Source organism: Schistocerca gregaria, chromosome 3 (assembly GCF_023897955.1).
Source record: "Schistocerca gregaria isolate iqSchGreg1 chromosome 3, iqSchGreg1.2, whole genome shotgun sequence".
Classification (NCBI taxonomy): Eukaryota; Metazoa; Arthropoda; class Insecta; order Orthoptera; family Acrididae; genus Schistocerca; species Schistocerca gregaria.
The window spans coordinates 524,231,105-524,257,306 of NC_064922.1; the positions used below are offsets into that span (position 1 = coordinate 524,231,105).

At 38.4% G+C, this 26,202-nt stretch overlaps 1 protein-coding gene across 2 annotated transcripts in view; it reads left to right on the top strand.

Moving 5' to 3' along the window:
- LOC126353989 (threonylcarbamoyladenosine tRNA methylthiotransferase) overlaps nucleotides 1-26,202 on the top strand; it is a 107,863-nt gene that overhangs the window by 12,733 nt on the left and 68,928 nt on the right. Inside the window, exons 2-3 of one of the 2 annotated variants that reach the window (XM_050003290.1) lie at nucleotides 13,411-13,699; nucleotides 13,790-13,862. In XM_050003290.1, the coding sequence (XP_049859247.1) occupies nucleotides 13,411-13,699; nucleotides 13,790-13,862 (362 nt within the window). Of the gene's footprint in view, nucleotides 1-13,410; nucleotides 13,700-13,772; nucleotides 13,863-26,202 lie in introns of those variants that run through there. The other variant, XM_050003291.1, reaches the window with a different exon arrangement.

A 26,202-nucleotide genomic window follows, 5' to 3' on the forward strand; every position in this document is an offset into this window, starting at 1 on the left:
GTAACAAATGAATCATAATGGGGTTTTCTGTTAAAATTTTGAAAAATTTTGTTCCGAGAACAGCCATCCAATATAATGCTTCCTTCTACATAAACCCCATGAAAAGGCCGTTGTTGTTGTGGTCTTCAGTCCTGAGACTGGTTTGATGCAGCTCTCCATGCTACTCTATTCTGTGCAAGCTTCTTCATCTCCCAGTACCTACTGCAACCTACATCCTTCTGAATCTGCTTACTGTACTCATCTCTTGGTCTCCCTCTACGATTTTTACCCTCCACGCTGCCCTCCAGTACTAAATTTGTGATCCCTTGATGCCTCAGAACATGTCCTACCAACCGATCCCTTCTTCTGGTCAAGCTGTGCCACAAACTTCTCTTCTCCCCAATCCTTCTCAATTTTTCCTCATTAGTTATGTGATCTACCCATCTAATCTTCAGCATTCTTCTGTAGTGCCACATTTCGAAAGCTTCTATTCTCTTCTTGTCCAAAGGATTTATCGTCCATGTTTCACTTCCATACATGGCTACACTCCATACAAATTCTTTCAGAAATGTATTCCTGACACTTAAATATATACTCGATTAACAAATTTCTCTTCTTCAGAAACGCTTTCCTTGCCATTGCCAGTCTACATTTTATATCCTCTCTACTTCGACCATCATCAGTTATTTTGCTCCTCAAATAGCAAAACTCCTTTACCACTTTAAGTGTCTCATTTCCTAATCTAATTCCCTCAGCATCACCCAACTTAATTCGACTACATTCCATTATCCTCGTTTTGCTTTTGTTGATGTTCATCTTATATCCTCCTTTCAAGACACTATACATTCCGTTAAACTGCTCTTCCAAGTCCTTTGCTGTCTCTAACAGAATTACAATGTCATCGGCGAACCTCAAAGTTTTTATTTCTTCTCCATGGACTTTAATACCTACTCCAAATTTTTCTTTTGTTTCCTTTACTGCTTGCTCAATATACAGATAGAATAACATCGGGGAGAGACTACAACCCTGTCTCACTCCCTTCCCAACCAATGCTTCCCTTTCATGTCCCTCGACTCTTATAACTGCCATCTGGTTTCTGTACAAATTGTAAATAGCCTTTTGTTCCCAGTATTTTACCCCTGCCACCTTCAGAATTTGAAAGAGAGTATTTCAGTCAACATTGTCAAAAGCTTTCTCTAAGTCTATAAATGCTAGAAACGTAGGTTTGCCCTTCCTTAATCTAGCTTCTAAGATAAGTCGTAGGGTCAGTATTGCCTCACGTGTTCCCACATTTCTACGCAATCCAAACTGATCTTCCCCGAGGTCGGCTTCTACCAGTTTTTCCACTCGTCTGTAAAGAATTCATGTTAGTATTTTGCAGCTGTGTCTTATTAAACTAATAGTTTGGTAATTTTCACATCTGTCAACACCTGCTTTCTTTGGGATTGGAATTATTATATTCTTCTTGAAGTCTGAGGGAATTTCGCCTGTCTCATACATCTTGCTCACCAGATGGTAAAGTTTCGTTAGGACTGGCTCTCCCAAGGCTGTCAGTAGTTCCAATGGAATGTTGTCTACTCCCGGTGTTTCGACTCAGGTCTTTCAGTGCTCTGTCAAACTCTTCACGCAGTATCGTACCTCCCATTTCATCTTCATCTACCTTCTCTTCCATTTCCATGATATTGTCAAGAACATCACCCATGTATAGACCCTCTATATACTCCTTCCACCTTTCTGCTTTCCCTTCTTTGCTTAGAACTGGGTTTCCATCTGAGCTCTTGGTGTTCATACAAGTGGTTCTCTTGTCTCCAAAGGTATCTTTAATTTTCCTGTAGGCAGTATCTCTCTTACCCCTAGTGAGATAAGCCACTACATCCTTGCATTTGTCCTCTAGCCATCCCTGCTTAGCCATTTTGCACTTCCTGTTGATCTCATTTTTGAGACGGTTGTATTCCTTTCTGCCTGTTTCATTTACTGCATTTTTATATTTTCTCCTTTCATCAATTAAATTCAATATTTCTTCTGTTACCTAAGGATTTCTACTAGCCCTCGTCTCTTTACCTACTTGATCCTCTGCTGCCTTCACTATTTTATCCCTCAAAGCTACCAATTCTTCTTCTACTGTGTTTCTTTCCCCCATTCCTGTCAATTGCTCCCTTATGCTCTCCATGAAACTCTGTACAACCTCTGGTTCTTTTAGTTTCTCCATGTCCCATCTCCTTAAATTCCCACCTTTTTGCAGTTTCTTCAGGTTTAATCTACAGGTCATAACCAATAGATTGTGATCAGAGTCCACATCTGCCCCTGGAAATGTCTTACAGTTTAAAACCCCGTTCCTAAATCTCTGTCTTACCATTACATAATCTTTCTGAAACCTGTCTGTATCTCCAGGCTTCTTCCATGTATACAGCCTTCTTTTATGATTCTTGAACCAAGTGTTACCTATGATTAAGTTGTGCTCTGTGCAAAATTCTACCAGGCGGCTTCCTCTTTCATTTCTTTGCCCCAGTCCATATTCACCTACTATGTTTCCTTCTCTCCCTTTTCTTACTGCCGAATTCCGGTCACCCACGACTATTAAATTTTCATCTCCCTTCACTATCTGAATAATTTCTTTTATTAGATCATACATTTCTTTAATTTCTTCGTCATCTGCAGAGCTAGTTGGCATATAAACTTGTACTGCTGTAGTAGGTGTGGGCTTCGTATCTATCTTGGCCACAATAATGCGTTCACTATACTGTTTGTAGTAGCTTACCCGCATTCCTATTTTCCTATTCATTATTAAACCTACTCCTGCACTACCCCTATTTGATTTTGTGTTTATAACCCTGTAGTCACCTGACCAGAAGTCTTGTTCCTCCTGCCACCGAACTTCACTAATTCCCGCTATATCTAACTTTAACCTATCCATTTCCCTTTTTAAATTTTCTAACCTACCTGCCCGATTAAGGGATCTGACATTCCATGCTCCGATCCGTAGAACGCCAGTTTTCTTTCTCCTGATAACGACATCCTCTTGAGTAGTCTCCGCCCAGAGATCCGAATGGGGGACTATTTTACCTCCGGAATATTTTACCCAAGAGGATGCCATCATCATTTAATCACACAGTAAAGCTGCATGCCCTCGGGAAAAATTAGAGCTGTAGTTTCCCCTTGCTTTCAGCCGTTCGCAGTACCAGCACAGCAAGGCCGTTTTGGTTAATGTTACAAGGCCAGATCAGTCAATTATCCAGACTGTTGCCCCTGCAACTACTGAAAAGGCTGTTGTCCCTCTTCAGGAACCACATGTTTGTCTGGCCTCTCAACAGATACCCCTCCGTTGTGGTTGAACCTACGGTACGGCTATCTGTATCGCTGAGGCACGCAAACCTCTCCACCAACAGCAAGGTCCATGGTTCATGGGGGGAGGATGAAAAGGCCATGAAAGTAAAATTAGAGAGATCGGGGGGGGGGGGGGGGAGTTGCAGAGTATAGATTCTAGATGTAAAAGATGTATAAAGATAATATTTACCAAAATATATCTGGTGTGCAAAGGTAAGTAGTAATCTTCTTGACAGCTTGAACAAATAAGACAAATATTCCAGTTGTTGCTTGCCATTTAAATTTTAGAGTCTATATGTTAAATGTTGCCATATGTGTGTCACCAACTTAGCATTGCAGATGCATCGAGGAAAAAGGAACTGTTGGATGTAAATAACAATAATACATTGTAAACAACAGTCACTCACAGTTACTGTGTAGAGAAAAACACAGATATAAATGCCATTATATTCTGCGACAGAAATCTCTTAACAACTTTTATTACATAGCTTGTTTTGGAAACTTGCACATGTTTATAGGTAATATTGGAACATTTTGTTTTGTTGCTTAGACATGTTATTGTAAATAGGTAATGGCAGAAACATGAGAAGGGAATATAGTTAAAGACATCAGTTGTAAGCCAGTGGCCTTGCCCTTTGGTTCTGTGTCAAGTAGGAAGACTGAACCAGAGACTTCAAATTTGTGTGACAAGCTAAGGCTGTGACTTCCTGGTCTTGCACCATAGTGTTGTGAACTGAAGGGTCTCCCTAAATAGGTCAAGTGTGCCCCACACATCCACGGCTGCTACTCAGGTAGCTGACTGTGTATGGGGTGCTCACAAGGTTTTTTTTTTTTTATTTTTTTATTTTAGATTAGGCAAATCTCCATCCAATCCAGATAATGATAGCTGTAGGAAACTCAGAAGTATCAATGTAAGATTGAAGGTGAGAGTATTAAAATCCTAATGGTAAAATGCCGAAGCAGCCACAACAAAGTAACAGAGATTGAATTGCTAATGAGAAGCAGTGGAGCTTACATAATACTAGGTACAGAAAGCTGATTAAAACCTGAAATTGATAGGAATAAGATTTTGGGGGAAATTTTAAGTGTATATTGAAAGGGTAGGCAAATGGGAAATGGTGCTATATTTGTCGCAGTGGACAAAAATTTCAAATCCACCAAAATAGAAATTGAATCTGCTTGTGAGTTTGTTTCGGCAAGACTCAGTATCAGGGTGGGCATAAAATGATAATTGGATCCTTTTATCGCCCACAACACTCTTCTCCTCATGTAACCAAAAACTTCAGAGAAAACCTCTGCTTACTTGTACGTAAGTTCCCCAATCCTACTTAAATCATTGGTGGCGATGCTTAGCATCCAACAATTAACTGGGGATATTACAGTTTTGCTAGTTGTAGGCATGATAAGACAGCCTGTGAAACTTTACAAAATGCCTTCTCTGAAAACTACCTGGATCAGATACATAGGAATCCTACCCATAATGGAAATATATTGGATCTAATAGCAACAAATAGACCTGATCTATTTTAGGATCTCCACATCGAAAGTGGTATCAGTGACCATGATGTGGTTGTGGCAATAATGATTACCAAAGTACAAAGGACAATTAAAACAAGCAGAAAGATATATATGTTCAGTAAACTAGATAAAAAATCAATAATGTCATATCTCAACGAATAACTTGAAACTTTCAGCATAGAGCAGGAATATCTAGAGGAACTCTGCCTCTAGTTTAAAAGATTAGTAGACCACATACTGGATAGATATGTACCCAGTAGAAGAGTTCTTCATAGGAGTGAACTTTGTGGTGTACAGTCACTGTAAAGAAACTTCTAAAGAAACAGAGATTACTGCATGATAAGTGTAAAAGAAGGCGTAGCACTGTAGATAGAGAGATGTTGAATGAAACACTTTAGGCTGCCAAGAGAGCAATGTGTGATGTCTTCAATGATTGCTGTAGCAGAATATTTCAAGCGACATTTCACAAAAGCCAAAGAAATTCTGGTCATATGTTAAGACTGTTAGTGGCAGCATAGTTAGTGTCCAGTTCCTAGCAAGTGAGACAGGAACTGAAATAGAGAGTAGCAAAGCAAAAGGTGAAATGCTTAACTCCATTTTGAAGTGTTATTTTACAAAGGAAAACCCAGGAGAATTGCACCAGTTTAATCCTTGTATCACTGAAAAACTGAATGACATAGGTATTTGTGACAGTGGTGTTGAGAAACAACTGAAATTGTTAAAATTTAACAAAGCTCCAGGCCCCGATGGAATCCCTTTGAGATCCTATACTGAATTTGCTGGTTGGTTAGCCCCTCTTCTCACTATAATCTATCATAGATCCCCCGAACGAAAAACTATCCAATTCTTGGAAAAAGGTACAGGTCACACCTTTCTTCAAGAAGAACAGCAGAAGTGGTCCACAAAACTACCGTCTAATATCCTTGACTGTGATTTGTTGTAGAATCTTAGAACGTGTTGTTAGCTCAATCATAATGAGGTATCTTGAAGAGTATCACCACCTCAATGCCAACCAGCATGGTTTTGAAAAATATCAGTTATGTGAAACTCAAGTTGCACTTCTCTCACAAGACATACTAAAAATTTTGGAGTGAGGCAGTTCGCTAGGTGCTGTATTTCTTGATTTCGAAAAACATTTGACTCAGTACCACACATACACTTATTGCCAAAAGTATGATCATATGGGGTATCAAGTGAAATTTGTGACTGTGTTGAGGACTTGTTGGTAGGGAGGACAAAGCATGTTATCTTGGATGGAGAGTTATTGTTAGACCTAGAAGTTAGTTTGGGTGTGCCGCAGGGAAGTGTGTTGGAGCCCTTGCTGTTCATGTTGTCCATTAATGACCTTGCAGACAATATTAATAGTAAAAGCATGCCTTTTGCAGATGATGCAGTTGTCTGTAATGAAGTACCTGAAAGAAGCTGCATAAATATTCAGTCAGATCTTGATAAGATTTCAAAGTGGTGCAGAGATTGGCCACTTGCTTTAAATGTTCATATATGTAAAATTTTGCATGTCACAGAATGAAAAAACGTAGTCTCGTATAACTATAATATCAGTGTGATTCACTGTTGGAATCGGCCACCTCGTTCAAATACCTGGGTGTAACACAGTAGAAATATGAAATGGAATGATCACATAGAGTCAGTTGTGGATAAAGCAAATGGTAGACTTCAGTTTATTGGTAGAACACTGGGGAAGTGCAATGAATCTACAAAAGAGATTATTTACAAATCACTCATGTGACTGGTTCTAGAATATTATTCAAGTGTGTGGGACCCATACCGAATAGGACTAACAGAGGATATTGAGCATGTACAGAGAAGGGCAGCCTGAATGCTCACATGTTTATTTAATCCATGGGACAGTGTCAGAGAGATACTGAAGAAACTGAACTGGAAGACTGTTGAAGTTAGACGTAGAGTATCCTGAAAAAGTCTATTAACTAAGTTTCAAGAACTTGGTTTAAATGGTGGCTCTGAGAATATACTACAAACCTCTACATATTGCTGACTTGGGGTTGTGAAGATAAGATTAGATTAGATTAATTTCTGCATGCAGAGAGGCATTCAAACCTCCATTCTTCCAACGCTCCATATGTGAATGGAACAGGAAAGAGCCCCAATAACTGGTACAGTGGGATGTACCCTCTGCCATACACCTCATGGTGGTTTACAGAGTATGGAGATGTAGAAGAGAGAGAGAAATGACTACGTAATGAATCACAGTTATTGAACGTGGGGGGAAGGAAGTGTGAAATACATAACAGTACCCTAACCAATGACTCAAAGTGTTTAAAGAAAACTTTCAGATAGAGCACTGGGAAGAGATTTACAAAGTGAACGCAGTAGTTGGAAATTTTACTGTCTGTAAACCAACTGCTGTCAGCAATTTGATTCTTGTTTCTGCTAAAACAAATTGAGGATAATGTTAAACAGAATAAAGAACAAATGATGTATAACAAATGTGTTTGAAGTATCTTGTGCCTGGAAGAGAACCCTCTACCTAATTGAATGAGCTGTAGCCAAGATGAAAAAACAGCATTATCATAAGTGTTGTAAAATGATCCAGTCTCGTGTCAGAAACGGGAGTCAAGTGCACTCTGCACAAAATCAAAACACTCAGAGTATAAAATAAAAATAATGTAGAGCATAATTAAATGAGGGACAAATGGAAACCATTTATAACAAATCGAATTAACTGGAAAAAATGGTTACATATTGAAATCGGTGGCCAGAAGTTTCAGTGATTACTATTTCACATTGGCAGCAAACATTCTTCCTGCTAATACAGAGGGAGATCACAAATATTGTTATGTTCCTAAGAAGTTTTAAATCTTCTGCTTTCGACAGTGTTCCTTGCAGGAGTTTAAGTTCTCACACAGATCGATAGGAGCTATCTTTATGATCAGTCAGTAACTCAAGGCATGTTACCTGACAAACTGAAATGTAATGGCATCCTTTCACAAAAACACAGAAAATAAAAGTGCCTGTAGTTACAGATCAGTTTCACTCCTTCCAGCTCTCTCAAAATATTTTTAGAGAACGTAGCTTACAATAAGATTTTTAACAACGTAACTTCTAACTCTTTCTCAGTTTGCATTCTCTACAGGTAGTCATATATGATGTTGCAATGGACAAAAACTAACTCTTCCATATAATCTATGACTTTGCCAAGACCTATGATTGGTTGGGCCATAAAGTACTCCTTAACACTAAAATATTATTACATTAATGGCACCCTATGGCGTGGATGGAATCTTACCTCATAACAATAAGTTGAGGTCCACTCTGACAACTACCCCACAGAGATAAAAATAATGTCAGATGATTTGGTTCTCGATCTATACCTGTTCGTAATCTATATAACCGACTTACTAGTAACTTTTAAGAGCTGTACAATGCTGATTGTACAATGATGTACTCAAGAGTCCCAACCCAACCTGCACCAAACATCTTGTAAAGTCTCGTATTATGTAGTTTCAAGGAAATAAAAATGTTGATAATAGAAATGTACATGATGCTTCATACACTAAATGAAATTCATTCTGTAAAATTCCTGTGAACCCCCAATTGGTAACTAACTCAAATGGAATCGATGTACAAACTAATCAAGAGGTACCAGTCTTTGTTTTCATGAGAAGACCTGAAATGCTGTCATTTTTAACTCAATTTTGTCTTAAAGTAAATGATGAAAGACTGAAGAAAGTACTCATTTAGCAAAAGTGAACAGTAAGAATACATTGTAAAGTGGATGCGCAACAATGGGAGACACAAAAAGGAATATAATATCAGAATATTGAAGCTTGACATTATTGAATGAAAATATGCAAAAACGTGTCAACTTACTGATTTGTCTCTCCACAATATTTGCAGTTATTCTAAGCACTAATGTGGCTGAATTTAGTTTTTAAGGAATTCCAAAATTTGTTTTTTTTTTTCCAAGTTAAATTCTGAACGATATGGACCCCTAAGAATTTTGAAGTTTTGATGCTACTTATTATCTCCTCATCGTGTGTTACACTTATCATTGGTGTAGCATCTCTAAACGTGGAAAACTGAATATTTAGCGTCTTTTTAAAATTTAGGGTGACACCATTCACAGAAAACCATTCAGTGATACTTTTAGAAACTTTGTTTACCATTTTTTTCTATTTTTACGTGTAAGCTTGGACTGATTACTATACTAGTACCATCTGCAAAAAGGACTAATTCTGCTTGTTGTGTACTAGATGGAAGATTGTTGACATATATGAGGAACAGTAGTGGACTTAGGAATCAACCTATGGGAACCCCCTTCTTGAGTTCTCCCCAGTTAGAATTATGACCCTGGACTATTTTGCCTGAATTACTAAGTACAATTTTCTGCATTATTTTGGTTAGATATGACATTATCCATTGGTTGGCTATACCATCACTCCCGTAATTTGTCAATTTATGTAGGAGAATACTGTGATTCACACAGTCAAATGCCCTAGAGAGGTCGCAGAAAATACCAACTGGCACTATAACACTTGCAAAATCTGGTGAGTGAACATGTAAATGGCATTCTCAGTAGAGCAACCCTTCTGAAACCCAAACTGTGACTTGCTAAGGATACTATTCCAGAATACATCATGCACCTTCTCAAAGATTTTGGAGAATGATGTCAGAAGTGGAACTGGTCAGTAGTTATTGACAACTTAAAGAGGGGTTCAACAATGGCATATTTCAGACTCTTGCCTTGCGTTACATATTTCAGATAAAACTGGTCTTATTGCATTGGAACAAATTTTTTGTACTCTATTTGAGACACCATTAAAACCAGATGAGGTTTTATTTTTGAGAGACTGTATAATTTTCTTAATTTTGGAAGAAGTTTCATTGAATGTTATGAAAGTTGCACTTTGAATGTATTGCTGTGATTTTGCCCTTGAAATGGTTGTCCCTATGCATTCTACTGTATTTAAGAAATGATTATTAAATGCATTTTCTACCTGTGACTCATCATTTATAGCCCTTCCTCTCAGTTCAGTAATGATGTCTTGTTCTGTGTCTGGTTGTCCTGTCTCTCATTTCATTACATTCCATATAGCTTTACGTCTGTTGCTGTAAGTACCGATTGCTGGCATTATGTGCAAGTTCTTTGATCAAATGAACATTGTGTAATAGGGACAAACTGTGTTAGGCAGTGCAGTAATTAAGAGACTCGTATTCAGGAGGATGGAGTTTTCTCTATCCAGTGATCTTGTTTTATGTTATACATGGTTTTCCTGAATCATTTCAGGCAGATGTGAGGATGGTTCCTTCAGCAAGGCTGTTGTTTACCACCTGTCCTAACCTCATAAAAACACGGCTGTATATTTTATTTGTAGGTACATTCGAGTTATTTTTTTCATAGCATCATGATGACAAATCTTATAACATCGTGAGATGACCACTGGGTGAATAAACACACACACACACACACACACACACACACACACACACACACTTGGGCAACAACTGTGGTTGTGCAAGTGTGATTGCTGGTAGGGAAATGACTGTGTTTTTTAAAGCTAAGTAATTTTTCTGACTGTTTTGCAATCATCTCTGCTGCTCAGCAATACCAATGATTAGTGTGTAGTGATCCATTCTCATATAAATATTGTGAAGTTGGTAACAACACATCTTAAATTATTTTCTGAAATGATTGCTATGTGTCACGACTTTTATGTTATCATGCAGATAATCAAAGATTTTTGTTGCTGCACATTGAACTCCTATTTGAGCTGCTGACAGCTTAAATAGTGGGCAGTAAAGGTCACTTTTGCTTTATTGTTATAGGTATGCACATCACTATTCTTTTTAAATTCAATTGGATTATTTGTGGCAAATTGCATTAGCGAATATATCGCACTATCTCTTGTGGCCATTGTCTCCAGCTGCTGTGACCTGGCTTCTGATTGGAAATGCATCTGACATGAGCAGCAATCAAAAGTGAGTGGAGGAGGTAAGGAGGCAACATCCAACAGGAAGACGAAGGGATAGCAGAGTGGGGGGTAGGAGAAGATGGTGTGCTGTCTATGAGAGTGAGAGGAAGCAGTGATGTGGTGGGTAACAGGATATAGGATAAGGCTGCTAGGCACAGAGTCGGGGCACTTTACTTGGGAGGAGAACTCTTTTTATCAGAAGGAATGGTCAACTACTTCATCTTCGATACTATGAAACAATTCAGTGCACCTATAACCCATACGGTCACAGATTCTGATTCATTTACTTTACGACAATTCCTTGTCCTAAGACCCAATGGCATTGTAGAAAGTAAGTACCAGAGCACTTCACGTATCTGCACATATAAAACCAAGAACTAATGGCACTGTAGACATATAATAAGAAGTACCAAGATCTCTGTTATACACTTCACAAATCTGAAATGTACGATAAGCAATAACTTCTCAGCTGTTAAGTCTCCAGTCCTGTTACAGTCTCCACTTTACCACCACCTACTAGACCCACAGTAACCCAACCATCACCATGTACACTAGCATCAGCATTAGTAAGTGTAAAATTCGGTACACATCCACAAAACATTGAAGGACCAGGAAGAGTAACTTGCGCATCAACTCCACTCTTTGTAGTAATAGCTATATTATCAATAGCTTTATACACTGTACACGAACGCCTTCTCCTCATAAAATAACGTGTATGGAATGCATACACAATAATTTGAAATGTTCTTCACTGTTTGCTAACTCCTGTTCACATGCTAGATCAATTGTTGGTATTACCCTTTTTGTTGTACAGAACTGAATACAGCAAGTTTTCTCAAAATTTAGGGAAAATTCATTTTCGTACAACAATTTAATTAAAAAACTTTGATAAATATCATTAACAATTTCTTCTGTTGCTTTTATTGTAACACGAGTATCATCTGCAAGAAGTGCCAATTGTGCACATTGTTTGAGTTATTCAGCGTAATCTCTCATATGGTGTAAAGCTATCAATTCCACAAAACTTAAGTTTCTCTAAGAGAATAACATGGTTTACTCATTCAGAAATCTTGGAAATATCACAAAAAAAAACAACCAGTGATATTTTATTATTTAACACTTGTAATATTTGGTGACAGTGTGTATAAATAGCATTCTCAGTTGAGCAACACTTCTGGTATCCAGTTCTTTAGACATAAATATCAATATGATAATGTAGATGTTAAGCTACCAGTACAAAATAAACAGCAGCTTTTTAATACAAATAATGAAACAGTAGATGTTTCAAAGTAGCATTGTCAAGCTTCATTTAAATTGAGTAAACTGTAATAATTATAGTAGTTAAAATGATAATTAATTATTGATGCAACTTCTAATAACAAAGTAAAAGAAATCATGATATTAACATTTATGTTTGCTGTTTGCATTTTAGATCCCAGAAAGTGTTAACTTAACCCAATGTCATATTGAAATACCCCTACAGGGTACTGTGAAATGAGATTCACTACGTATCAGATACTCTGATCGTTGGGTGTGGTAGACCTCAGGACATTCTTCTAATTGTAGACTAAGACAACAGTTTTTACACTGCCATGCACTTTGACTTATTTTTCTTCTGCAACTACAACTCATCTTTTGATGTGTTGCGTTAATGACCCTAGTGGTAGGATCGTTTCAATTCTGTGTTAACAGACTTGGAATTCTTTTGGCAGATATTTGTTATAGACACACATCTGTCCATGATATTGAAACAGTCTACGTATTGTCACGAATTTTATTAAACTGCTATTATTAAATGGTGCCCATAAGAGTAAGTCTGTCTTGACACAAGATGATTGCTAGATGTCACAAAAATTGTTCAAATGGCTCTGAGCACTATGGGCCTCAACTTCTGAGGTCATCAGTCCCCTAGAACTTAGAACTACTTAAAACTAACTAACCTAAGGACATCACACACATCCATTCCCGAGGCAGGATTCGAACCTGCAACCATAGCGGTCACACGGTTCCAGACTGCAACGCCTAGAACCGCTCGGCCACCTCGGCCGGCCATGGGTGTCACAAGTCAGGTGAACAGTGAATATGGTAATAGAATGGATACAAGACATGGGTTGGTCTTTGTTAAAACATATCTGTTGAAGTTGTATATGCTGGTGTCAAGAACTGAACCATGAGTGTTCCATTACCTGCCTGGCATGTTCTAATTCATGAAAAGTATTAAAATTAGTTTCTTGTACTGGAGTATGCATCTTCGTTGTTGTCCTGATAGAAAAGGAGAGCTAGTGTAGTTTGAGGGGCAGCTACAAGAATGTACATTGACAGTTCCGAGCACAGCATCCTAACAGCTAGACAACCTGCTTGCACTCAAGTTGTTCTTTTTTTCTGTCTTTTCGGTTGCAAAATTCTTGTCTGGAAATAAAAACAAAAAATACACAGAGCTTGTGCTTTGCCTCTGCTGGAGGCAGCCTGTTGTGGTAGGCTCATATTTATAATTCACTCAAAAAAACGTTATATCATACAATTATTCTCTGAAAAATTTCATTTTTTAAGGTTGCTTTTTATACTAATGCAGTGAATGCATTTATTTTGTAATTTAACAACAATGCTTTAATTTCATTTTATTGAAATTGTTTTTCAGATGCCTGCCCCATGTTTTGAAATCATAGATGACATAGAAGATTTAATTTCGTCACAAGACATTACTCCTAAGGAACGGTATAGTAATAAGAGCTCAGTAACTCTACGTGCACGCAAGAGAACAAAAGTACAACCACCTGTCAAAGAAGAACAAAAGCCTGATACGCATCTTGATAGTGTCATCCCAGGCACGCAGACTATATATTTGAAGACATGGGGATGTACACACAACAGTTCGGATAGTGAATACATGGCTGGGCAACTAGCTGCATATGGATATCACTTAACAGGTTATTTCCTTACATTATTCAGATCCTCCTTCTTTACCATTCTTGTTTTGCAGTGTTTCCAAAGATAATATAGTTATTGAACCTTCACAGATAATAAGATGGAGGCTGATTTGTGGCTGCTGAATAGCTGCACAGTAAAAAGTCCAGCAGAGGATCATTTTCGGTGAGTTCTAATGTATATAGTGGCTAAGATGCTGCAGACTGAAAGTTTACATGCATTATTCAGTAATATCCTCAGAAATTTTCGTAGAAAAACTATCTTAGCAACAGCAGACTGGGAGACATAACTAAAACTACAAATTTAGTGTAACAAGTGATGAAACATTATCAACAACTTTCAGAAATGGATACTGAATAAGTTATGATGTCTGAGAACTATAATGGATTTAACTGAGATCACATCTTGTGTCCTTGGGCTATGCAGTCATAGGTTTCTTCCTTGATGTTTCAGTTCAAAGTTAGAGGAGTATACTGGTGCTTTTAGAAGTCTCATTGTTTTATGAAGAACCTACCTTTGAAATGTTCATTGAATAGACAGTTTGTACCCAGAATAATAAGTTTCTGGCAATGATAATGGTAAGTAAAGAGAGATGAGTTGCAAGTTAAATAATGTAACCAGCAAGTTTAACTTGTGCACATGTTCACTGACCACATTATACTATTGCAGAAGGGTAACAGAGAGTTGAATTAACTGGAGAATGATCACTACCTTTCATCTATCTGTAGCTGTTATTTTGCGTGTGATGATTACACTCTCACAGTGATCTTATGTGTGTGGAAGTAAACAATGATTCAACTCGTACATGTGGTTGTCTTCAGTACAGGATTATTATACTCGTGTTTTGAACATAAAAGAGACAAAATTTAAAATAATCTCTAGGTTCCAAGTTTACTTCAGTAGCTAAACAACAATAAAAGTGTATGCAATAGGATCAAACCGTGCAGTGTTAATGATGCACATGAAATGTAGTAAGTGTCCCTATTCTATATTTAGTCTACTATGCCTTAGGCAGAAACACACAACCAAAAACTTAAATAAACCAAAGATAATAAATTTACAAAAAGTAGCAGGGAGCTAATAATAGTTCTCTTAGAATGACAGTGCTGAAGAAATCCCTGAACTTTTAACAGAATGTATACAGCAGAAACCACCAAGTCATTAAAATAACTTTAAAAAATGGTACTAGTTATAGAAGTATCTTCATCTAAGTAAGCCACATGGTTATGAAATCAAAAATTGCTGGATAAATATCTGATAACTACGGAGCTTCATGAAACCCTGAATTTCAGTAGGGTCTCATGTTATGCAGAGACCTGTTGTGGGTGGCTATTCAGGAGTTAAAATATGACTGAAAAGAAGAAGAAGAAGAAGAAGAAGAAGGAGGAGGAGGAGGAGGAGGAGGAGGTGTTATTGACATAAGAAATAACCAAGTGGTTAATACTAAGCTTGAGAAAATAGATTCATTTATGCCCTGCTTCAAAATATCAGAGTTAGCTGAATATGCCAAGGCTAATTTTAACTATCTTACAATCCAAATCTGTTTGCCCAACATCTCCAAGACAAAAAAGGAGTCATCATGAAGGAATTATCTGAATGGAAAGGATATTGGTAGATGTTATTTACATGTTCAGACAAACAAATGATACCAGTTTTAGAAAAATTGGCTGATTTATTCAAGAGAAAGAGCAAGTCAATAATTCATTGGTCCACCTCTAGCCCTAATGGGAAGCAGTTATTCAACTTGGCATTTTTAGAGCTTTTGGATGTTTTTTTGACAGATATTGTGCCATACTCTGTCCAGTTGGCGTGTTAGATCATCAGAATCCCAAACTGGTTGCAAGGACCTGCCCATAATGTTTCAAACATTCTCATTTGGGGAGAGACCCAGCAATCTTGCAGGTCGAGGTAGGGTTTGCCAAGTGTGAAGACAAATAATAGCTGTATCTTTGTCCTCTCTCTAGGTCAATTGCTTCCTTCTTGATGCTGTGTTCAGCCATGGTTCACCCATTCCTGCCAATATTGTCAAGTAGTGGCATCATTCCTAGTCAGATTCAAGTATGCGCCGATTGCTCGAACTGGCTTCTTTGAGCCTATACACGTCCTTTCTGAAATGCTGACATCTGCATATATTGTCATGCGCCTGCCTGTGAGCCATAGTTACTGTCCAAGTGAGTACATGAAATGACTTTCGCAAAGACTTTATGCCCTGGTATTGCGCCTCAGCATCACACATTTGTCCATTGGCCACAAAAATTTACAGTTTTGCATTTTCCCTCAATACCTATATGAACATGAATTTTCTACTAATTTGTGTAGCAACTCTTTTGTATTGTGAAATTTTTTATCTCGGAGAGTATTAGCATCGTGGGCACACCACTACAAATGGCAAAGCATAGGCAGCATGTGGGAAATCTAACATGAACCTGTCCATCACCAGAATTCAGCTGATCTGCTCTGGATAACCCACTTTCTAGAGCTGCAAGTACTCGACTTTTGTTGAAATGAAGAAGAAAAAATCTGGAATTGTTCCTCTGTAAATCATTTTCCTACATGTATAATCTGGAAAACGTTGTAACATACCCTTGCATTTATTGAGACATCATACTTTTTTTGTTAATGACCTACAGTGAACTTGAAAAATACATATCAGGCAACATACATTGATTTTTCACTCTTCTTTTGTTAGAAGATGTTTGTAATTTTCACTGACTGATAAAAAAGGTGAAGCCCCCAGAGGACATAGTCGAATGTCGTCGTAACTTCATACGTGTAAACACCCTCAATTGTCATGTAAATTATTGGAGTTGAAGTCCTCTGTGACAGGTACTACAGCTCCCAGCGTGCATTACTGTTGTTCATGTTTAGTGCATTGTTACCAGGCCTGGTAAGAGGTGCAAACAGCACTCAGATGTTGAGTGATCATTGTGAAGGACAGGAAGCATGGACTGTATATGAATAGCATATTATTATTATTATTATTATTATTATTATTATTATTATTATTATTTCTTTCCATATGTCTGCTTGTGTCTGTGTATGTGCGGATGGATATGTGTGTGTGTGTGTGTGTGTGTGTGTGTGTGTGTGTGTGTGTGTGTGTGTGTGTGTGCGAGTGTACACCTGTCTTTTTTTCCCCTAAGGGAAGTCTTTCCGCTCCTGGGATTGGAATGACTCCTTACCCTCTCCCTTAAAACCCACATCCTTTCGTCTTTCCCTCTCCTTCCTGAAGAAGCAACCATGGGTTGCGAAAGCTAGTAATTCTGTGTGTGTGTTTGTGTGTTTTGTTCATTGTGCCTGTCTGCCGGCGCTTTCCCGCTTGGTAAGTCTTGGAATCTTTGTTTTTAATATAATTACAGATTTCTGTAGTTGTATGTATACGTTTGGATGTAGCTGTATTGCATTGAGGTATTGGTGGATATTGTGTGGTATGACTCTTGTAGTTGATAATATAATTGGTATAATGTCACGTTTATCCTGATGCCACATGTCCTTTACTTCCTCAGCCAGTTGGATGTATTTTTCAATTTCTTCTCCTGTTTTCTTCTGTATATTTGTTGTATTGGGTATGGATATTTCGATTAGTTGTGTTAATTTCGTCTTTTTATTGGTGAGTATGATGTCAGGTTTGTTATGTGGTGGTGTTTCATCTGTTATAATGGTTCTGTTCCAGTATAATTTGTATTCATCATTCTCCAGTACATTTTGTGGTGCATACTTGTATGTGGGAACGTGTTGTTGTTTTAGTTTATGTTGTATGGCAAGTTGTTGATGTATTATTTTTGCTACATTGTCATGTCTTCTGCTGTATTCTGTATTTGCTAGTATTGTACATCCGCTTGTGATGTGCTCTACTGTTTCTATTTGTTGTTTGCAAAGTCTGCATTTATCTATTATGGTATTGGGATCTTTAATAATATGCTTGCTGTAATATTTGGTGATTATTGTTTGATCCTGTATTGCAATCATGAATCCTTCCATCTCACTGTATATATTGCCTTTTCTTAGCCATGTGTTGGATGCGTCTTGATCTATGTGTGGCTGTGTTAGATGATATGGGTGCTTGCCATGTAGTGTTTTCTTTTTCCATTTTACTTTCTTCGTATCTGTTGATGTTATGTGATCTAAAGGGTTGTTGAAGTGGTTACGAAATTGCAATGGTGTAGCCGATGTATTTATATGAGTGATTGTTTTGTGTATTTAGCTAGTTTCTGCTCGTTCTATAAAGAACTTTCTTAAATTGTCTACCTGTCCATAATGTAAGTTTTTTACGTCGATAAATCCCCTTCCTCTTTCCTTTCTGCTTAATGTGAATCTTTCTGTTGCTGAATGTATGTGATGTATTCTATATTTGTGGCATTGTGATTGTGTAAGTGTATTGAGTGCTTGTAGGTCTGTGTTACTCCATTTCATTACTCCAAATGAGTAGGTTGAGTAGGGGGGGGGGGGGGGGGGGATTGGGGATTTTTTTTCTGCCCAGAGACTGGGTGTTTGTGTTGTCCTCATCGTTTCATCATCATCCTCATCATTCACGAGAGTGGCTAGATTGGACTGTGAAAAAATTGGGACTTTGTACGGGCGCTGATGCCCACGCAGCTCAATGCCCCACAAACCAAACATCATCATCAGGCCAAAGGGGGCACAGCATCATACTGAAAAGTGGGTTCATACTGCCAAGTTGCTTTTAAATTTGGCTTGATTTCGTAATCACTAAAATAACATACGTACCCACTCATCTCTTCCAAGTTTTTTTTGTTTCCTCCTCCATTTCTAGATTTGATGCAAATATTTAATTGCCAGAGTGGTATTCAGGTGTGTAGTCAGCGGCATTCATTGTGGTTGTGTGTATCAAATTACATGTGTGTCAAGGTTTAAATCTTGATCATGTGGATCTGTATGGTGCACATGGTATTGTGAGTAGGTTGTATGTTATAGCTGTCAAAAAACCAAGACGTATTGCCATTGCAGTAAGTACTGGGAGATGAAGAAGCTTGCACAGGATAGAGTAGCATGGAAAGCTGCATCAAACCAGTCTCAGGACTGAAGGCCACAACAACAACATTGCCATTTAGTATTTAGTGTCCAAATTCATTTCCTTTCACAATTCAATGGAGGAAAGCATTTCTTAGTGGTACAAGTAGTTTTGAGACATTATGTGCTATGCACATTTGAAAAGCTACCTTGGTACCCATCAGTTACACAGTTGTCTCTAGCAAAAATTCACAAATATGTTACTGTGTGGTGATTAGTGACTCATGTTAAATTCCACAACAATTTCATCAAGGATGATGAGCTTCTTGACATAGTATCACTGATAAATCTGTGCATTCAGCATCTCACTTTGCTCCCACAATTGTCTTTCATTCCTCTGTCTGCCACTGACATTGTATATTAATATTTGAAACTTTCCACCATGTGGTACATTTACTTTTTATTTATGCAATTGTTTCCATCAGATACAAACACCTACCTAATAAGCTGTAGCATACACTATTACATTGTGACAGCAGAGACATATTATAGAATTGATTCCACAAAACACTGGAATGACTGAACATACATGCTGAAATCAGTGCTCAACAGCTGAACCCTGTTGACCGAGGTGGTTGTAGCAGTATCTAAATTGCACATAACCCTTTCAGTGATATCACAGATTTGTTCAATAGGATTGACATCTGCAGTTATAGGTTAGAAAGCAAATACCGTCATGTCTTTGTAGTGTTCATTGAGCCTCTCTAGACATAATACACTCCTGGAAATGGAAAAAAGAACATATTGACACCGGTGTGTCAGACCCACCATACTTGCTCCGGACACTGCGAGAGGGCTGTACAAGCAATGATCACACGCACGGCACAGCGGACACACCAGGAACCGCGGTGTTGGCCGTCGAATGGCGCTAGCTGCGCAGCATTTGTGCACCGCCACCGTCAGTGTCAGCCAGTTTGCCATGGCATACAGAGCTCCATCGCAATCTTTAACACTGGTAGCATGCCGCGACAGCGTGGACGTGAACCATATGTGCAGTTGACGGACTTTGAGCGAGGGCGTATAGTGGTCATGCGGGAGGCCGGGTGGACGTACTGCCGAATTGCTCAACATATGGGGCGTGAGGTCTCCACAGTACATCGATGTTGTCGCCAGTGGTCAGCGGAAGGTGCACGTGCCCGTCGACCTGGGACTGGACCGCAGCGACGCACGGATGCACGCCAAGACCGTAGGATCCTATGCAGTGCTGTAGGGGACCGCACCGCCACTTCCCAGCAAATTAGGGACACTGTTGCTCCTGGGGTATCGGCGAGGACCATTCGCAACCGTCTCCATGAAGCTGGGCTACGGTCCCGCACACCGTTAGGCCGTCTTCCGCTCATGCCCCAACATCATGCAGCCCGCCTCCAGTGGTGTCGCGACAGACGTGAATGGAGGGACGAATGTAGATGTGTCGTCTTCAGCGATGAGAGTCGCTTCTGCCTTGGTACCAATGATGGTCGTATGCGTGTTTGGCGCCGTGCAGGTGAGCGCCACAATCAGGACTGCATACGACTGAGGCACACAGGGCCAACACCCGGCATCATGGTGTGGGGAGCGATCTCCTACACTGGCTGTACACCTCTGGTGATCGTCGAGGGGACACTGAATAGTGCACGGTACATCCAAACCGTCATCGAACCCATCGTTCTACCATTCCTAGACCGGCAAGGGAACTTGCTGTTCCAACAGGACAATGCACGTCCGCATGTATCCCGTGCCACCCAACGTGCTCTAGAAGGTGTAAGTCAACTACCCTGGCCAGCAAGATCTCCGGATCTGTCCCCCATTGTGCATGTTTGGGACTGGATGAAGCGTCGTCTCACGCGGTCTGCACGTCCAGCACGAACGCTGGTCCAACTGAGGCGCCAGGTGGAAATGGTATGGCAAACCGTTCCACAGGACTACATCCAGCATCTCTACGATCGTCTCCATGGGAGAATAGCAGCCTGCATTGCTGCGAAAGGTGGATATACACTGTACTAGTGCCGACATTGTGCATGTTCTGTTGCCTGTGTCTATGTGCCTGTGGTTCCGTCAGTGTGATCATGTGCTGTATCTGACCCCAGGAATGTGTCAATAAAGTTTCCCCTTCCTGGGACAATGAATTCACGGTGTTCTTATTTCAATTTCCAGGAGTGTACATGAATGATAGGATGATGCACTGTCAGTGAAAGTGCAATTTTCCAGTGTGGTGCTATAGGCAGGCAAAGATGTGCACATGAAATACCAAGTGTTTGTATCATTTGCCTTTGAATGCTAATTGTAGCCATACAAGGAGTCTCATTTCTTCCCACACAAACATTGCTCCAAGTTTTTTCCCCGCATTTGAATGTCATGTGACAGTTTTGGCATGCCAATATGAATCCCTGTACCAAATGAAAATTTTTGTGTCTCCTCTATATCATAGCAAAAAGGTGGTTTTGTATTTTATAACTGTTTTGGCCATGATAGTTTCTGAGGTAAGTTGCTGTACTATGATTTACCTGTCCGCTGTTACAATCCATGATAGCTAGTGGTAGCTATTTTCATCCATTTGTTGTCAATCAGTGTTAATATTGGTGGTGACAGATTTATACAAACTGATGTACTCATATCAGATTTTGGATTAATGGTCCATGGGATTTATATTTGGAGTGCTCTATGTGATGGTTCTGCACATGCGTTTAAATACGTGCTGCATAAACCTCTGTACTATGCGTGTAGGAAATTACATGGTATATCAGCATCATTTGCCTCATTTATATGTCGTATGTAATGATAATGATTGACTTGACTTGCAATATCTATCTTCTCTCAGAGGCTTAGAGAACTTATTTTTCTGCCATTTCGAGCCATCTCACTGTTTGCAGAATCTTGCAAAGCTGCAGACTGTAGTTTGAGCATTAAGTACGCCTCAATTAGTTAGCAATCTTTTCACCTTTGATATAACTTTTTAATAAGAAGAAATATTGGTAAATTTCTGTATTTACCATTTTTAGGAGTTTTCAAAATGTGGACTAAAAGTATTTGTTTATTTTCAGTGTCCAGCTGCACTTTCAGAATTATTTAATAAGACTAATAGTAAACCAAACTACAGATATGATTGTGACAGAACATAAAACCAGTGTATTATGTGGCTCCCAGGTGTGATGACGTACTTTTTCTGTCCAACTTCTGCTGCTACAACTACACTTGTAGGAGTTACAGTATAGCCTATTAGATGCTAAATCATCTCATTAAGGCTAATTCTCAAATATCTGACACTATAAACCACGTCTATTTAACAGTAAATCTGCTTGCCTTAGGTGGAATTGCTGCAGACAACAGGTGAACAGAGTGTCATGGCTAATCAACGGCAGATACCTGTGTTCCATTTAGATCAACATAGCTTCCATATGACAGTGTTCCTCAACCATCTAGACATTTTTGTTTGAAAGACAAAGTTCTTTCTAGTTTTATTAGACACTATCAAATGTAACACAAGATTCTCCAGAATAACATGTTCCAATGTTATACTCTTAGGCCGACGAAACATGCTCATGAAAGTAGAAAACGTTTTTTAGGTAGTTTGTAGGGAATGAGCATGTAGCTTTATGCACCTTAGGTTAATAGATGCAGAAATGATGAATAAAGCGGAGGCACAGGACATCGCAAAGCACGATGACAATTGAGGATCTCCACCTGGGGGTCAGTTATGCTTTGGTGTCATAGCTTGGTGGTGTTTTGGGTGCCATAGGGAAAGGACCTCTGTCTAGAACGTCAACATAAAAAAAAAACATTCAAAAAATTGAAATGTTTTAAGTATGATCTGTAACTTGACTTGATGTACTCTTGGAGGTGATCTCATAAGATTCGCTCCACATTGTTTCTGTTTTATCTTCCGTTTTCTCCAAGCTGGTTTGTTTCTTAATTGAAGAGAACATATTCTGCTTTTTGTGGTGTTTGACTTCGTATACTTATGGTCATGCTCATAGTATGTTGAGAGTTCTTCCAGGAGTCAACTCATATTATTCTCTATTTTTTAAATATATCATCAAGTGCAGTCAATATGCTACTGAGTGCAGGTCAGTTGCTTGACTTCCAAATGAACTGATAGGTGTATATGTCACAGAGAAGGGGACAAAATCTCTATCTTGAGCTAGACCATGCTTCTGAATCCTCTAGTGGTGTGGTGCTACAGTCTCCTGGGTTCGATGAATGAAGGTTGGGTATTTATGACTTTCAATTAATCTGTTGGAGCGTGTTCGGAATTCTTGTAACCAGATCATAAGTTGGAGCCAAAATTTCAATGATGTTTAATTATATCCTCTTTAAATTCATTCATCAAGTTTGTAAAGAGAAGGTAAACTGGAGAAAATTGCTGTCTTTTTTTTCCTTGTAAAATTGCTGGATATTGCTGATAAACCAAAGATTATTTATCTCAGCGACTTTTTGCTGCAAGTTATAAATTATCTCAGGTCTAATAAATATACTTTTGTAAAATTCAAAGTCTAATTACTACATTTTTGTAAAATTCAAACTTGATAGAAAATTTTCTGTTAATCTGATAAATTCAATTAAACATCCAGTAAATTTGACTTGCTGTCTTCATCCACAAATTTATAAATTCAGTAATACTTAAAGTCTGGGTAGGCAACAAATAAATTTTTCACCTTTTCATGTTTTGTTACACTTAATGTATACATTTGACATATCACAGACATTAACAATTTGACATGTGGTAGGATCTTCTTCAATTCACTGTGAAGTAATGATGGTTGGCTTATTCTCTCTGACTGCAATGATGAAGATGCTGCTTGTGTTATATTGCAGCTCTTCTGTTCTTGTCATTCAAAATAAGAAAATAAACATTTTTGTACTAGCAATAATGATAAATAAAGTTGTTTCAAATAAACATTAACTCATTTGCATTATAATCAGTAACTACACCATTATGTCTTCTCACTTGTCCACATTGGGCAATGAGAATACTTATGAGACAGTGGATAAAATTTGTTTCACCACAGTGCCTGCTCTTATCGTGGAGTGAAATGTGGGAGTGTTGTTTCTGCAGGATGTAATCATCAAATTTCATCAAATATATCTTTCTTGTTTGAGACACTTTTTACTTAAGTTGTTAATGGTTAATGCTGTCATAAAAAGTGCCTACGAAGGCAGTGTCAGTCATTTATCCTCATTCATAGCATCCTCCATGTCTTATCTGAGATTAAAATCTAGTTCACAACATGACTATTTAGTCAGCCTCCAGCTTGTTGGGAAGTATGTACATACCAGTGAAGATGGAAGATGCAGTTGACTACCATTTTTTCAATAACTTTGCAAGAAATGGCACAGCTGGGTGACTGGTCGTAAATGCCTTGCTTCGTTGGGCCCTTTGCCAGACATCAGTAAAGCAGTGTCATTAGGTATCACCACTGTGTATAAATTTGGAAAGTGGTGACATATTGTTCATAAATTTCCTGATCCATTTTAATTTGTTTCATTCTTAAAGCCTCCAGTCCAGCTGCCATGCTATTCATAAGCGAAAATATGAGAAGGTGTGCTGAAAAGTAAAGCTTTTGACTTTTTTATGTGATAAGTCATAAAGCTTTTTAAATAAAACAAACAAATAAATTATTTTTCCTGTGTATGTATTTGCAGCTGTCTACCACTATAGGGCTTTGAATTGTAGTGTGTAACATGCCAGTGTGTTTGAGAAACAATTTGCTGTAACCGAGTTTCAAAGTTGAAGAGTTCTGCATGGAACTGCCAGACCACACATGAATGCTGTGACATCAGTAACAATCTAGTGCCTTGGGTTCTCTTTCCAAAATCTAAAGCACACTTTCGAGGACTTCACTTTGATAGCGATGAAGTAGTACAAGCAAAGGTAAGGTTGTGGCTCCATTAACAGAGTGAAACATTCTACAGTGATGGTGTCAACAAAGTGGACTCTCATTGGTAGAAGTGAGATCATCGTCAGGGTGAATATGTTGAGAAATAATTATGTAGGCATGAAGAATAAAGATGTAGAATGTTAATAAAGTTTGTTTTATTTAAGAAGTTACAAGAGTGTTCACGTACAAAATTGGGATATAATATTTTTCAACGTGCTCTCATACTGCATTGTAAGTAGCCATTTACAGTTAAAAGTTGAAATAGCCACAAAAACAAGTTTTAGCTCAAAAACCATTGATTAACCAGGCTGGCTCACTACAGTGAGAACATAAATTGAATAGGATACTAAACTTAATAGATTACTTATTTAGCTATGTCAGTGGTGAAACTATTAGAGTTATATGTGAATAAATTAAAATTCCACATTTACTTTCTATGTGTAGTTGCCTTCATGAGTCATATAGCAAAACTTTTTAAAAGCCTCTTCAGTTATGTCACACTTGGGCTCTACCACACAAAAATAATGGCACTTTTGCTTCAATCATTATCTGGCTACCCTTGCTTTACTCCTCCCATCTAAAATTTGTTTCCATATTATCAGATTTACTTCGACGCCATCCACAAATAAGCTAAAGTGACAAAAGCACTGTATGCATCTATGCATTAGTGCACTGGTTATTGTTTGATACACTTTTTACATAAGTTGTTTAGGTTGACACTGTCACAACCATTGTCCGTGAGGGCAATGTCAGTCATTTGTCCTTATTCACAGCAACATTCCACGTGTTGAGCGAGACTAAGGTCCTGCTCACAACATATATATATCTGCAAGCTGTGGTGCATGCAGTGGGGTGTAGTATTTAACATGGTCGGCACACTCTGCGGGTTGATAGTTCAAGCTGATCACCAATAATTATCTCTTATTTAATATTTATCATTTTTTGAAGTTTCTCAAAATTTCTAATATTTGTAGATTATGAAATGTCATATGTTTGCATAAATAGCAACACTATCCATCCCAGAGTTCAGTTCTGCTTGGACTCTATGTTGGTAGTTGTAGCAAAAGTGTTTTCCGTGGTACCTACGGCACCTTTGTTGACCACACACAGCTACATGGGAGACAGTATTTTTTAACATTCCGCCAGCATGCCACCAGGCGAGCATCGCTCTTCCATCACTCGCTGTTCGCTGCGGGTGACGTCATACATACACACCATCAGAGGACACTAAAATGACATGACGTGATTGGCTGGTTGCTCTTTTTAAACAGCTGCACACAGAGCTTTGCACATGATACAGTTTATCTTTAGATCAAGATAAGTAAGGAAGACTGCAGTGAGCACAATACATCATTGTAGTATGACATTACTATACCCTAGTATGTTTGTCAATGACTTGAATAAGTGTCAGCATTCAAGATTATTTGTTACATTCAAGAACGTTACTTGCTGTGCATATAATTCGGAACAACAGAACAATCTACAGCGCATCAGAGTTACATATAACTCAATTATTAAATATGAAGATAATAGAGGGAAACATTCCACGTGGGAAAAATACATCTAAAAAAAAAAGATGCTGTAACTTACCAAACGAAAGCATTGGTATGTTGATAGAG